Source organism: Lingula anatina, chromosome 2, assembly GCF_051362555.1.
Source record: "Lingula anatina isolate TDL-2025a chromosome 2, LinAna3.0, whole genome shotgun sequence".
Classification (NCBI taxonomy): Eukaryota; Metazoa; Brachiopoda; class Lingulata; order Lingulida; family Lingulidae; genus Lingula; species Lingula anatina.
Genome location: NC_141768.1, coordinates 6,322,455 through 6,337,003, shown reverse-complemented (window position 1 = coordinate 6,337,003; position 14,549 = coordinate 6,322,455). Strand labels below are relative to the sequence as shown.

At 34.9% G+C, this 14,549-nt stretch overlaps 1 protein-coding gene across 3 annotated transcripts in view; it reads right to left on the bottom strand.

Annotated features, from left to right (window-relative positions):
• Positions 1-14,549, bottom strand: part of LOC106167585 (lysosomal-trafficking regulator-like) — a 47,867-nt gene that overhangs the window by 12,643 nt on the left and 20,675 nt on the right. For all 3 annotated transcript variants that reach the window (XM_087006788.1, XM_087006789.1, XM_087006790.1), the window contains 14 exons: positions 7,875-8,068; positions 7,347-7,616; positions 6,827-6,997; positions 6,241-6,522; positions 5,628-5,826; positions 4,883-5,032; positions 3,772-4,599; positions 3,293-3,435; positions 2,574-2,743; positions 2,223-2,352; positions 1,869-1,969; positions 1,274-1,363; positions 946-1,031; positions 574-780 (listed from right to left, as the gene is read on the bottom strand). In XM_087006788.1, coding sequence (XP_086862914.1) covers positions 574-780; positions 946-1,031; positions 1,274-1,363; positions 1,869-1,969; positions 2,223-2,352; positions 2,574-2,743; positions 3,293-3,435; positions 3,772-4,599; positions 4,883-5,032; positions 5,628-5,826; positions 6,241-6,522; positions 6,827-6,997; positions 7,347-7,616; positions 7,875-8,068 — 3,021 coding nt within the window. The remainder of the gene's footprint in view (positions 1-573; positions 781-945; positions 1,032-1,273; positions 1,364-1,868; positions 1,970-2,222; positions 2,353-2,573; positions 2,744-3,292; positions 3,436-3,771; positions 4,600-4,882; positions 5,033-5,627; positions 5,827-6,240; positions 6,523-6,826; positions 6,998-7,346; positions 7,617-7,874; positions 8,069-14,549) is intronic.

Genomic DNA, 14,549 nt, shown 5'->3' with positions numbered 1-14,549 from the left:
TTATTCAAAATTTAACAGGAACCATTCAAATGAAGCACAGGAATGGTAAAATGTACTGATAAGGTGGTAGAAGGTAAGCAGAGGCAACGAAGCAAAACTGATCATGGATGTGGGAAAAATCAACTAATTTATAAACACTGACAGCAAACAAAATTATGATGAATGACATGAACCTAAATATTTCACAACATATCAATTTAAGTGATAACTAATCAAAGGCAATAGTTGATAAATTAACTGATAATCAGTGACAAATTCAAATTGTGAAATTAATCTTGACATCAATTTTAAACAAATAGCAACATATTTGGTCAACTTCAAGGTATGTAATACAAGTAGAATGCAACATCCAAGTATTCATAATAATAGTAGAGATAAATATACTAACATGTATTTGTACAGTGAGTAATTACTGCAAACAGTCTTTGGACATGGAACATACTGTCAAAATTTTACATGAAGAAAATTATCCGTCATTTTAAAATATACCACTTGAAAGCATCAAGGCAAGCTATAAATCAGCCTTGCAATAATTAAAAATGCTAAAAATTCTGGGTGCTTTATTAAACCTACCTTCTGTCTTCCTACGACTGGTGACAACTGGGAGGGCCAGAGGGCTCTGATCATTCAGGGATGAAGCAGACTTTATATATGGCAATGGCAGATTAGCCACTACCCCTCTGTCTTCTATTGTACACTTGGTCTCTACAAATTCTAAAACAGCTTGGAAACATGAACACTGGATGCTGCGGACATTTTCCACAGCTCTTGACTGCAAGCCTGAAAATATACCTTGGTGCTTTAGAGAAAAATTACTGAAATTATAAGGTAAATCCCAAAAAATGAGAAATATGAAAGTTCTTTTCTTTGAAATAAATAAACAATCTTGGTATTGTAATTCATATCAACAAATAACATTTATAAGTGATTACCACCCTTTCTTACCATATCTTTCTTCCTCCTTCATCTCTAATATAGAAAACATTGTCATCATGTCATCAAACTGCTGGTAGCATGACACTCCTGATGTGCTGTAATATGATATACATAATATAATATGATATATTATGTATATATCAACTGTAATTCATCAGACATTACAATAACAGTAAATAAGATAATCCCCATAGAAATGCATCCAGTCTATAAAACATAACTGTTAAATGAAATACAAACGTAACAAATTATCATATTTACATATATATATTTCTTCTTAAGGTGAGTATCAAATTTCTTTCACAGGATAATGCACATGATATTCATTGGTACTCACCTGAATGTCTTGACTGCAATCATGGCAGCAAAATGCTGGATATCTTCTACTACAATCTGCTGCTCATCCTCACCAATTATGTCAGATATTCTACAAGAAAACAACAAGCTTTCCAAAAAGATAAAAAGTCAGAAACCAGGACAGTTACATAAAATTACTAGTGATGCCTCTTCCACCTTGAGTAGTAAAGACTGAACAATAGTTAGGTGCTCACTGTCACTTTTCATATGTACCAGCAAGTTAGAGAGGGCAAAATGTTTCCGAAATGGGGCACAATGGTGGTGTTCCTGAGTGGTCTACAGTAGAGCGACCTCCTGGTGCTGAGTAGAAAACAGAAGCTGGTGATTATATAAGAACATTGGCAACAAGAGGTATGTTAGTCTGTTAATCTGAGTGCATACAGTGAGAGTTCCCAAGTGGAGCTAGGTCCCAATAGCTAGGTTGAACTAACTCATTATGAATGGCCCCTGATCCAAAAAAAAATGCACAGTACTTTTTCCTTTTCAATAACCCTGATAACAATTTGCTGGTGAACAATCTTGAATTTAGCATAAGGAACTAGGTTAATACAGGTACATATTAGTTCCCCACGTACCTAGGTTCATTCTTGTTGATGGCTGCTACCATGTTGCCCAGCACCTCTACCAGACCATTCTCCAGCATCACCTGCGTCATCTGTGGGGCCGTCTCAAACAACTGAAAGATGATTGTATAATATAGGACAAGTTTGTGTCATTGGTGAAACTATGTTAAAAAAGAATACACTTTTGACCTGGTAGAATTTCAAATACCAACTCCACTATTGTAAAATATCAACAATTTTTCAATTGGATTCCACAAAATGTCAACATTTTTCAATCTGACTCCTCCTCTTCTTGCATTATCTAGCTATGCATTACTGAATGCTAGCAAATGTGCCTTGCAAAGTGTTACACTGTATTCAAGTTACCTGAATGAGCAGACATATGGCATTATGGCACAGGGATGTGTCATAGACAGTTTTCTCCATCAGTGCCAGGACTGGGGTGATGGCTGACTGTTGCAGTGGGCGGAGGTCAGAAAGCTGGTTAGGGTCGATGCTGAAATATGAAGAACAAAATTTATATCTTAGGCTATATAATATATAGTTAATATAATTTTCTAAAGTTAATATGATGCTAAGCTGATTCTAAGAAATGCTTAAATACATGCTACCTGAATATAACCTATTTACTTGCTACGACTGAGCAAAATATTGTCAAATTTCCAAATACAAAAACGTGGCACCACACATCGTCACCACATGAAATAATCTACTCACTCATCTATCATGCTGTGTAACTTCCCAAATACCATTGCCAGGCAGGCCTCCACCAGTGAGCGGGTGGCCTGGTGCTGGTGGAGCTGACTGCCTAGCAGGTGGAATCCCTGAATCTTCAGGAAGTTCTCGCACTGTTCATCTGTGGCACGGTGGAAATAGACATCTAGGAGCTGGAAATGAAACTTTGTGTTTCAATCCAATTCTTTCTATCAATGAGTGTTTCATGGTACAAGTTTCAGGGGCGGATTTAGGCCGTCTTCTGGGTCTTCCGGAAGACGGTCAGATTTTCAGGTTTACACTGACGGGTATCTAATTTTTTTCTGTCAGAAGACGGTCAAAAATGAGGATGGATCAACAAAGATAATTTGGAAGACTGTCAGAAAATAGCTCTGGATCCGCCTCTGAGTTTAATTTTAAAATAGGAGGAAGGGCAAATCCCAAGTACTTTTAGCACTGCAAGGTGGGTGGTGCAAATTGTACTGTAAAAACTCAAAAGATGGCAAAAGACTTTCATCCTGACATAAAACATGCTTGCTTCTACTACTGGCAATGGAGCTGTGTTTAAATCCAATTCTTTATATTAATGAGCATTTCATGGAACCCATTTAATTTCAAAATAGCAGGATGGGCAAATTCCAAGTACTTCTAGCTTTGCATGGTGGTACACATTGTACACTAACTGAAGAAACTCTACAGCAAAAGACAGAATACATGCTTACCTGTACTACTGCAGTTCTGATCTCAGGAGAATTGTGATGAGCCAACACTAACAGGACCTCAGGACGTAAAACCATTCCCAGTATCCTCTTGGAAGCTACATCACACAAATTTATCACGACTCCTTGCAAAAGCTGAAGCAGGCCTGATGGAAATAAAGATTTTAATTTTCTTTTTGAAAAATTGAATCGAAATACCTGTGCTTAAAGATCAAAGTTGATTAATGAGGTTTGAAACAAAATCAATTGTAAAAAAATGAATGTAATACATACCAAAGTTATCAAAAGTTTATTTTATCATCTGATAATCAGAGATCATTGTTTTAAAAAATTTTACAGAGAATTAAGAAACAAAAATTTTTGAAGTGTTGTTGACACTGTGAATAGCTTTTAAAGCTATATTAATGCACACACTGTATTCAATAAACTTAAATCTATAATTATTTTTAATTTAACTCTGTTGAAAATATTAAATATCTTACCTGAACAGACAACAACTAATCCCTTCTCTCCTTCATCTACCTCATCAATGCCATCTTTATTGGCATTTTCCAGAGAAACTTGCACACTATTCATAGAAGTTGGATCTGGATACAGTTCCCAGTCTTCACTTTGACTATTGCTAACATCACTTAAAAGGTTACTGCTGTCATTCTGCAACTCTTTAGGTTTAGACTGTGCAGTGGCGCCACCTTCAGTCACTTCACCAGTTCCTGGTGATATAACAGGACTGGTATCATCTGCAATCTTGGTATTAACACTAGAACCAGATTCAGCAGTCATGTAGGATTCTGGGGTTGAATGATCTTTACTTGGTATCCTCGCTGAGATCTCAGGACCTTCCTGATCCCCACCTCTGAAAGTATCTCTGTGCTCAATCTGATCTTCTGAAGCTGACCCCAGGGAGATGACACAAGCATCAGAGTCCATGGTAGTTGAATGAACATTTATTCTTGTATGTGCTGAATTTCTTGCTTTAGAAAAGATATCTTTAGAATTATCATTTTCTTCAACTTGAGGTGGTGGGAACACTTCTTCATTTTCCACGTCATTCAAAGCTTCCTTGTCTTCAATATTATCCTCATTTGTGTCAATTGAAATAGTAGTCAGCGCATGAGTCAGTTCTTTTTGATTGAGGCAACCTGCTAAAGGTGGGTATGTTTGTGATCTAGATCTAGATTCAGCAGATGAGAGAAGTATGTCACTATCACTGTTTTCGGATGCCACAAACTGGAAATTACTATCCTTGAAGCTCAACTGCCTTTTGACAGTGTTTGGAGAACTTGGTAAGCTAACAGACAGTCTTCTCTCTGATCCAAAAAATAAAAAATAAAATAAAATAAAAAACTTTATACATGAGCTGTTGGTAGCATGTAAAGATGAAAAGAAAGTATTCTCAGAACTACAAAAACGTTTAAAAATAGTTAACACAAAAAGGATTTTTCTGTAAATAGTTAACAAGTAAGCAAAGATATAACCAAAAGATTAATAACAAAAAAAAAATTACTTCACTTAATCTTTTAAAATTAATATTTCAATATCCCTTCATGTAACAACTTAAGCATGAGTGCAAGACAAGACATCAGTTATCACCTCCGGCAATGACATCTGCAGTAAGATTTCGTTGGTCAGTTTCTACCACATCTTCAACACTACGATGCCAGGTTCTGCTGGGACTTCTGCCCTTAGAGGGTGTGCTGGACAAACTCTGCTTTTCTTTCTTCTTTTCTTTTTTGCCAGAAGCTAAAACAGATGAATGAATGAATGTCAATAACAATCAACAGATACCTTCATTTCATTTGTTATATTCATTTGGCTCTATCACATTAACTGAAATATGACCATTAAATGAAATGCATCCAATATTATGTACATATTACTCTAGGAAGTACACATAAGCATGCAAGAAACATTTGCAAAAATAAAATGAGTGCATTCACATAAACATGCATATGTATTTTTAGAATCAATTATTTTTCCATCATGACAAGCTCTGACTATACTAAAAAAAACCCTGTGTAATGCAGCTATGGGACAAGAGAATGTTATCAAAAAGGAAAAAAAACTTCTCCCCAGTTTTTGACAATTTCATACAAAACCAAGGAACTGTGGAACCCTCTTTCACAAATAGAAAGAAATCTGCCAAAAGGAGGAAGTGCCTCATCCTTGTAAGTTATGTTTCAAGCACAAGATTGACTTTTAGGCAAAACATCTAAAATATCCAGCCAAACCACTCTTAACAATGGCCCATCAGGAGTAAAAAAAGCTTTAAAATCCTCCATCAGTCTGAAAAATATCATCCTTAAATTTTCATGTCAAAATAACAAAATAACCTTACCCCAGTGATGTGTGAACCAAAATGAATCTGCAGTGTGGTTGATGAATGTGCTAGCAGCAGGGTGAGCAATGAGGAGGAAATCGCACACTGTGACTACTATGTTAATATCAGGAGGACTCCCCATCATGTGACCTATGATCTTCACCATACTACTGCAGATTGGTAGTGGCAGAGAGGGACATGCCTCCTGGATCCTTTCCTGTGTGATGAAAGGGACAAAATGCATTGAACTTTAAGTAACTATCTCAATATGCTTTTAACTAATTATATGAGATCACAGCATTTAAATGTTTCCCTCCTCCATTTAACTATGGTATGAATCTTACAACTTAATGTGAACACATAATGGTTGTGGACACACCTGACAAAGCATTATAAAAATTACTGTAGAGGATACATCACTGTATACAATAAAGCACATGACAATAGTGCCCTCTAATGAGCCAGCACACTTGCAAATATAGTGGAATGAGACATTACAATGAGAAAGGCTGTTCACTAAAGAACAAACTCATTTGCTAGATGCTGGGACTACGTAAGTATGACAATAAGAAACAGTTCTGAAGACCAATGAATTTTTTAATGAGTTGATACAGTATAATTTATACTCTACCTGGCATGTAACTAACAACTTGTCCACAGTTTTAGCACAGTGGAGTTGCTGTCTATTAAACTCCCTATAAGGGTGTTGTTCTTTGATCAACTCCTCCAATGCAACAAAGCACAAATGCCACACTTCCACATTTCCTTTGTCCCACACTTTCCAAGCCAACAAGATCTCTCTAACAATACTGACATCTTGGATTATAGCTTTGGCATATGGAATAAATGAGTATGCCTTGGTCACTGTGTTGAAGTGGATGACTGATTCACTGAGGCAGGCATCCAGAAGAACCTAAAAAAATAATTGTCATTTTAAGTCATGGCATTTTGTTTCTGACTTATTTTTTGTCATTTTAAAATGCAACTGATCATAATTTTGTGAATATATTGAAACACAATAAATCTGTTACATACTAAAAGCTTGTAATATACTCACTTAACTTCACAAACATAGAACATACTCAAAGCTGGTTTTATCAAACAAAAAGGATCCAACTGCCATACCTTAAATGAATGACACTTAAAAAAAATTAGTAGAATACATTAATATTATTATCCTATTTTCCTACAATATCGGTATTATTAATACACTATACCTTCAAGACCTGAAAGCTGTTGATGAACTTATCAGTGGACATGACCTTGGCCAGCAGGGAGTATCCTGACATTTCCTTAAAGTCTTGGGCATGTTTCTTACTGTGTCTCAGTAGACTGAACAACAGGCGGAGAGCACTTGCTTGCTCCTGCTCTGTGGAGTTTTCCACCACCTATAACATAGATTTATAATTATTCACTGGTTGTCTACAGTAGGTTGTGAGATCAAAAAATTAAAAAGTAAACTGTATATAAATTCACAGAAGAATTTAACTGATGGCACAATCACAAACCCCTACATTAAATATTTAGCTGTGTATATGATGAATAGTTTGAACATTATCTGGCACACATTCCAAGTTTTTACAAATATCTGTTCACCCCTTTTCACTCCATAAAAATCATAAAATGACATTAAAAAAGTTTATAGCATGATCGCCATCTTGGCACATATTCCAAACTATTTCAAATAACACCTCTCTTCTCATGCTCTGAAAAAAAGGTCTCAAAATCACATTTTACCTTTGCAAACAAAAACAGGAAAACTCCAACTCCTCCTATCTCATCAACGGTGATTTCTATGCCGCGATGCATGAGAGGGATCACACTGGACTGCCCCTTGATTGGTTTCACCTGCAGAGGCTGCCTCAAGATCTTCTCACTGCTGGCCTTCTGTGCTGTGGACAGGGACATGGCTAGCCGTGTCAGGGTTTTGCCATCTTTTGGACCACAGGGGTCATACATGTTGACCTGTTGTGGGTTTTTTGGTATGTAGACCATGAGCAGGTTTTCCTAAAAAGCAAGAGTATAAATACACAATACTGTTTCATGGTAAATTTTGTCAGCTGTTTTGGAGAAAAATGATAAAATTAATGCCAAAAATTTGCTAACTTGGATGCCTGGTCAGGATGCTATTTATGACATGTTAGAAATTAATTTGAATTGGCTATACTGAAAACAGACTGATATAATAGGATGTAATACTAATACTTAGAAAACATCCATGTGAGTTAGTGTGTATGTGTGTATGTATGTGTGTGAACATGTTACCCTTAGAGGTTGCAGATCTTCACTCCTGTTGCCTATGAGGACCTCCTGATTGATACCAGCGGTGTCCAAAGACTGAGGATTGATATGGTACATGTAGATAGCCTCCTGTTCTGAAGAGTCACACTGGCTAACACTACAGCAGTCTGGACCCAGGCCAAACAGATGGAAGGCAAGTCCTGGGGTGATCACAGTACCTGGGTGAGATGTATAATGTTAGTATCCAATGAAGAAATAAAGGTCAACTTTGTATGGAGAGCAAAGAGATGGAGGAACTTTTCACCACTGAACTGGTATCTGTAGTCTATCAAAATAGGTAAATTGAAAATTTTGTCTGAGACTTAAAGTACTATATAAGACGACTTTTTCCATTTAACAAAAGATGGAGAGGTTTTCTTCATGATGAATTCTCTTTTTCTTTGCACGGAAAATGTGCGAAAAAAAAAACTGCATATCCAAATTAAAAAATATAATATTTTACTCTATATTAATAGGCTTATTACACTAAACACCACAATTGAGGAACTGCTTAAACTAAGAAACAAGGCAGCAAAGCTGTCAAATGTACAGACAAAAAACAGAAAATAAAGATGCAAAATGGGTCATTTTGTCAATTTTGATGCAATAATAAATAATGCTTATAATAGCACTGTCAAACAATACTGAATTTTAATCATGCACAACAGGTAACATGGTCAATAACAGGAGCAGATCCAGAGATATTTTCTGACAGTATTCCAAAGTATCTTTGTTGATCCATCCTCCACTTTTGATGGTTTTCCAACAGAAAAAAAATTGATACCAGTCAATGTAAACTTTAAAATCTGACTGTCATCTGAAAGACCCAGAAGACGGCCTCAATCCACCCCAGCAATAAGATAACAGTTTCTGGACCATGAGAGTTCAAATTCACATAATGAAAATCCCAATATTTGAAAAATGTTGACAGTGCATAAAATAAAATATTGTTTAAAGACATAAAAACCTATGCAACTGCTTATGTGGAAATACAGAATATCTGAAGAGCTTCAGGTGGATGGGAGTTGAAAATGCCAGTGTTTAGAAAAAAATTAAAAAGAAAACACAACAACAACAACAAAAAATTCCATTAAAGCTGCTATTCAAACTTTTAATCTTGCTGTATTAACATGATATGAATAATCCCAATGTGTTTGAGGATAATAAGGCACTGTTATTCATCTATAGCATTAATGTTGGCATTACACAATTTTTTTTCTTTTGTAAACTTATTTGCAATATTAAACAACATTTACCTGCATAATTATCACCAATTCCTAATTATGTGACACAGTTAAGAGAGCTTAACCTATAGGACTTGAATGGGAAATCTTAACGTGTGCTTTATGTAATCTTATTTAATGGGCACTTGAAAATCAATTAGGCAAGTAATTTTATAGCTCTGAATTTAGCTAGTGATTATCCCAAGGGACAATTACCACCATTCATAAACAGTAGCCCCATATAGCACTCTATAGAGCTGCATTGCTTCCAAAACAGAAAACAATCACACTGATTTCCAACACAAGCTACACTTCAGTCCTATGAAACTTTTCAGTAAGTTAGAATATCATAAGTAAAATGGTTTTTCCTTAATGGTCATCCCAGAAGCGATGTCCAAAAAAGGTTTTTTTTTCATCTTTTATGCAATTTAACATAATGCTTAACAGCACAATGGCCATCAATTTTTAATAATAAAGTAAATGTATCATAGCTATTCAAAAGATGTGACTAGCAATGGTATTCAAGCCAATGGAAGTTCAAAGACTAAGTCACACCTTGAAAATGTCCATATGTGGAAATTTTAATTGTAACAAAAAACTATATAATTTCCAAGAAAGTTAACCGATATAACAGGTTTTTCAACTGAAGCTATAATTTAGTGCTATGCTACATTTCTGTAAGTTTGAGAAGAGTGAGTGACTTGGTTTTCCTTTACTGGTCACTATGGAGGCATTGTCTAAAATGGGGTTGTCTTCAATTTTGATGCAATATTACATAATGCTTAACAGCATAAAGACCATCAATTTTAATAATAAAATAAAAGTATCATGGATATTCAGAAAATTTAATATGGAAAGGTCTTCAGGGCCATGGAAGTTCAGAGCCACAACTTCAAAATGCCAAAATGTACACAAGAGATAACTGTTACTGAAATGAATTTCTTTCCACTTTCAACACTTTTTTACATATATCAAAATAATCAATTTACTGTTGTTTTTAAATGATCAACTAAGAAAGTTGTTGACATAGGAAAAATATCAATAGAACAATATTAAATGTCTAATTTGTTCCATTCTGAGATTCTGAACATGGTGAATGATTGAATCTGACAAACTGTAAAGATATGAGTTTATTTCCATTTTGACACTTTATTACACAATGCACAATAACAGGTTTACCATCATTTTTATATAATCAACTAACAATATTGCTAAGATGCAGAAAATGTCAAAAGAACACCTTTACATTACTAATTAGTTCACAAATGAGATTGTTAACATGCCTAATAATTAAATCCGAGGAAAAAAGACTTATATACAAAAAAAGGCACAATTTCACCAAATCTGAACCGATCAAGCTTATTTTCGAACCTAATCTGTATTTTAGTAAATCTGATCACCCCTATGAATTTCAAGACAATTGATTTTCCTTGAAATGTGTTATCGGTGTTGCACATATGCTGAAATAGTGAAAAAACAGCATAACTTCCATAAAAATGGCCCGATCAGGCTGATTTTCGAACTTGACCTGTGTATTATGAATATTCATCATTTCAGTAACTTATAAGCCAAAAAGTAAAAGGATTTTTTCACTTATCATGTTATCGTTGTTGCATTTATGCTGAAAAAATGAAAAAATAGCATAACTTCCACAAATATGGCCCGATCATGCTTATTTTCGAACTTGACCTGCGTATTAAGAATATTCATCAGTTCTGTAAGTTTCAAGCCATAAGGTGAAATGGTTTTTCACTTATCGTGTTATCGGTGTTGCATTTATGCTGAAAAAAAATGAAAAAATAGCATAACTTCCACAAAAATGGCCCGATCATGCTGATTTTCAAACTTGACCTGCGTATTATAAATATTCATTGGTTCTGTAAGTATCAAGCCAAAAAGTAAAACGGTTTTTCACTTATCGTGTTATCAGTTTGCATTTATGCTGAAAAAAATGAAACAAGGCAGCAAAGCTGTCAAATGTACAGACAAAAAACAGAAAATAAAGATGCAAAAAAGGTCATTTTGTCAATTTTGATGCAATAATAAATAATGCTTATAATAGCACTGCCAGTCAACACTGAATTTTAATCATGCACAACAGGTAACATGGTCAATAACAGGAGCGGACCCCGAGATATTTTCTGACAGTATTCCAAAGTATCTTTGTTGATCCATCCTCCAATTTGATGGTCTTCCAACAGAAAAAAAATAGATACCAGTCAATATAAACTTAATAACTTGACTGTCTTCCGAAGACCCAGAAGATGGTCTCAATCCACCCCTTCAATAAGATTACAGTTTCAGGTCCATGAGAGACCAGTGTCGCACGATGAAAGTCTCAATATTTGAAAAATGATGACAGTGCACAAAATAATATTACATAATGTTTAAAGACATAAAAACAATACAACTGCTTCTGTGGAAATACTGAAAATGTGCACAGCCTCAGGTGGATGGGAGTTAAAAATCACATCTTAAAAATGCCAGTGTTGGAGAAAAAATTAAATAGAAACAACAAAAATATAATTCTAATGAAGCTGTTATTCACTGCTTCCTTATTATGGACACTATGTTATCTAGCAGAGAGCTTAACAGGGAAATATCAACAAGTGTGCTTTATGAAATTTCAATTAATGGCTACTTAATTAGGTAAATGAGTTTATAGCACTGAAATTAGCCTTGTGAATACCCAAGGGGAATTAACAGACTGACCACACAAATTTGTCTATCAAAGGTCTTCAGGCCCATAAGTCACACCTTAAGAAAAGCAGAAAACAATAATGCACAAAAACAGGAGACTGCCCAATTCTGATGCAATAATACATTATGTTTAACTGCACAGTCAACATAAAATTTTAATTATGCACAACAGGTAACGCTGATGAAAGTAAAAGCATAAGGCTCCAGGCCCATCAGAGTTCAAGTTTTCAATTAGAAAGTGCCAGAATGAGAAAAATGAAAATTTCACAAAAAATGCATAAATTTAATAAAAATGATGACCCAATTGACCTGGCTTTCTAATTTGAACTGCATGCCAATCCTAAAAATCGTACTTATAAGTTACATATAATAATAAGTAACACAGTTTTCTTTTCATAATGTTTGCAGTAGCAGTGCAAAAAGATTATTGTCAATTTTGATGTAACATTACATAATAAATTATAGAATAATTATCACCAATTTTTGATTATTGTCTATAAATAGCATGGACATGTAGAAAATTTGATTACCATTAGGCTTCATGTCCATGGGAGCTCTGAGTCCCACAATGAATATGCCAAAAAGATAATGAATATTTCACTAAGTGTATAACTTCCAGAAAAAGAAGCCAATTAGACTGCTTTTCCAACTCGGGCTGCATTTTAGTCCTGTGTTTCTTTTTTGAAAGTTTGACAGTAATAAGTAACACCGTTTTCCCATAATGGTCATCATGGCAGCAGCACCAAATATTGTGTTTTCTTCTATTTTGATGCAACATTACATAATGCTTAACAGCATAATGACCATCAATTTTAAATGATAAAATATACGTGTCATGGATTTTCAGAAAATGTGACTAGCAAGGGTCTTCAAGCCCGTGGAGGTTCTAAGTCGCACCTTGAAAATGTCAATAAGTGAAAAATTAAATTTTCACAAAAAACTGTTAAATTGCCAGAAAAATTTACCAAACAGACTGCATTGCCTACTGAGGCTGTATGTTAGACCCATGTTTCTTTCTTGTAAGTTTGAGAACAGCAAGTGACATGTTTTCCCTTAAATGGTCATCATAGGAGCAGTGCCCTAAATAGGGGTTTCTTCAAATTTTGATGCAACGTTACATAATGTTTAATAGCATAATAACCATCAAATGTTATTAATAAAATATTAGTAACATGGACATTCAGAAAACATGACAAGCAAAGGTCTTCAGGCCCATGGAACTTCAAAGTCACATCTTGAAAATGCCAAAATGTAAACAAGACAGCACTGTCCTGAAATGGGTTTATTTCCATTTTTAACACTTTTTTAACATAAAACAAAATAAACATTTTACTGCCATTTTTATATGACCAACTAAGAAAATTGATGAGATGGGAAAAGTATCAATAGAACAGTGTTAAATGTCCAATTTCCTCCATTCTGAGATTCTGAACATAGTGGATGATTGAATCTGACAAACTGCAATGATATGAGTTTATTTCCATTTTTGACACTTTATTACACAATACATGATAACAAGTTTACCATGTTTTTTTACATAATCAACTAACAATGTTATAAAGATGCAGGAAATATCAAACAAACACTTTTACGCATCTAATTAGTTCAATAATGAGACTGTTAACATGCCTAATAATTGAATCTGAGGAAATGTGAAAAAACAGTATAACTTCTAAAATAATGGCCCGATTATGCTGATTTTCGAACTCAACCTGCATTTTAGTAAGATTGACCACTCCTGTGAATATAATGCCAATTCGCCGATCCGTTTTTCTTATATTGTGTTATCAGTGTTGCATTTATATTGAAAAGTGAAAAAACAGCATAAATTCCCTAAAAATGGCCCAATCATGCTGATTTTTGAACTTGACCTGCGTATTAAGAATTTTCATCAGTTCTGTAAGTTTCAAGCCAAAAGGTAAAATGGTTTTCCACTTACTGTGTTATCAGTGCTGCATATATGCTGAAAAAGTGAAAAAACAGCATAAATTCCCTAAAAATGGTCCAATCATGCCGATTTTCGAACTTGACCTGCATATTATGAATATTCATCAGTTCTGTAAGTTTCAAGTCAAAAGGTACAATGGTTTTCCACTTATCGTGTTATCGGTGCTGCATATATGTTGAAAAAAGTGAAAAAACAGCATAAATTCCCTAAGAGTGACCCGATCATGCTGATTTTCGAACTTGACCTGCGTATTATGAATATTCATCAGTTCTGCAAGTTTCAAATCAAAAGGCAAAATGGTTTTCCACTTATCGTGTTATCGGTAAAAGTGCACGGCGACGGCGACGACGGCGACGACGGCGACGACAGCGACGACGGCGACGACAGACGCAGATGATGGCTATATGTACAGACACATCTGTGTCTGTACATAAAAATAGCATAACTTCCACAAATATGGCCCGATCATGCTGATTTTCGAACTTGACCTGCGTATTATGAATATTCATCAGTTTTGTAAGTTTCAAGCCAAAAGGTAAAACGGTTTTTCACTTATCGTGTTATCGGTGTTGCATTTATGCTGAAAAAAGTGAAAAAACAGCATAACTTCCCTAAAAGTGACCCGATCATGCTGATTTTCGAACTTGACCTGCATATTATAAATATTTATCAATTCTGTAAGTTTCAAGCTGAAATGAAAAACAGTTTTCCACTTATTGTGTTATCGGTAAAAGTGCACGGCGACGACGACGGCGACGACGACAGACGCAGATGACGGCTATATGTACA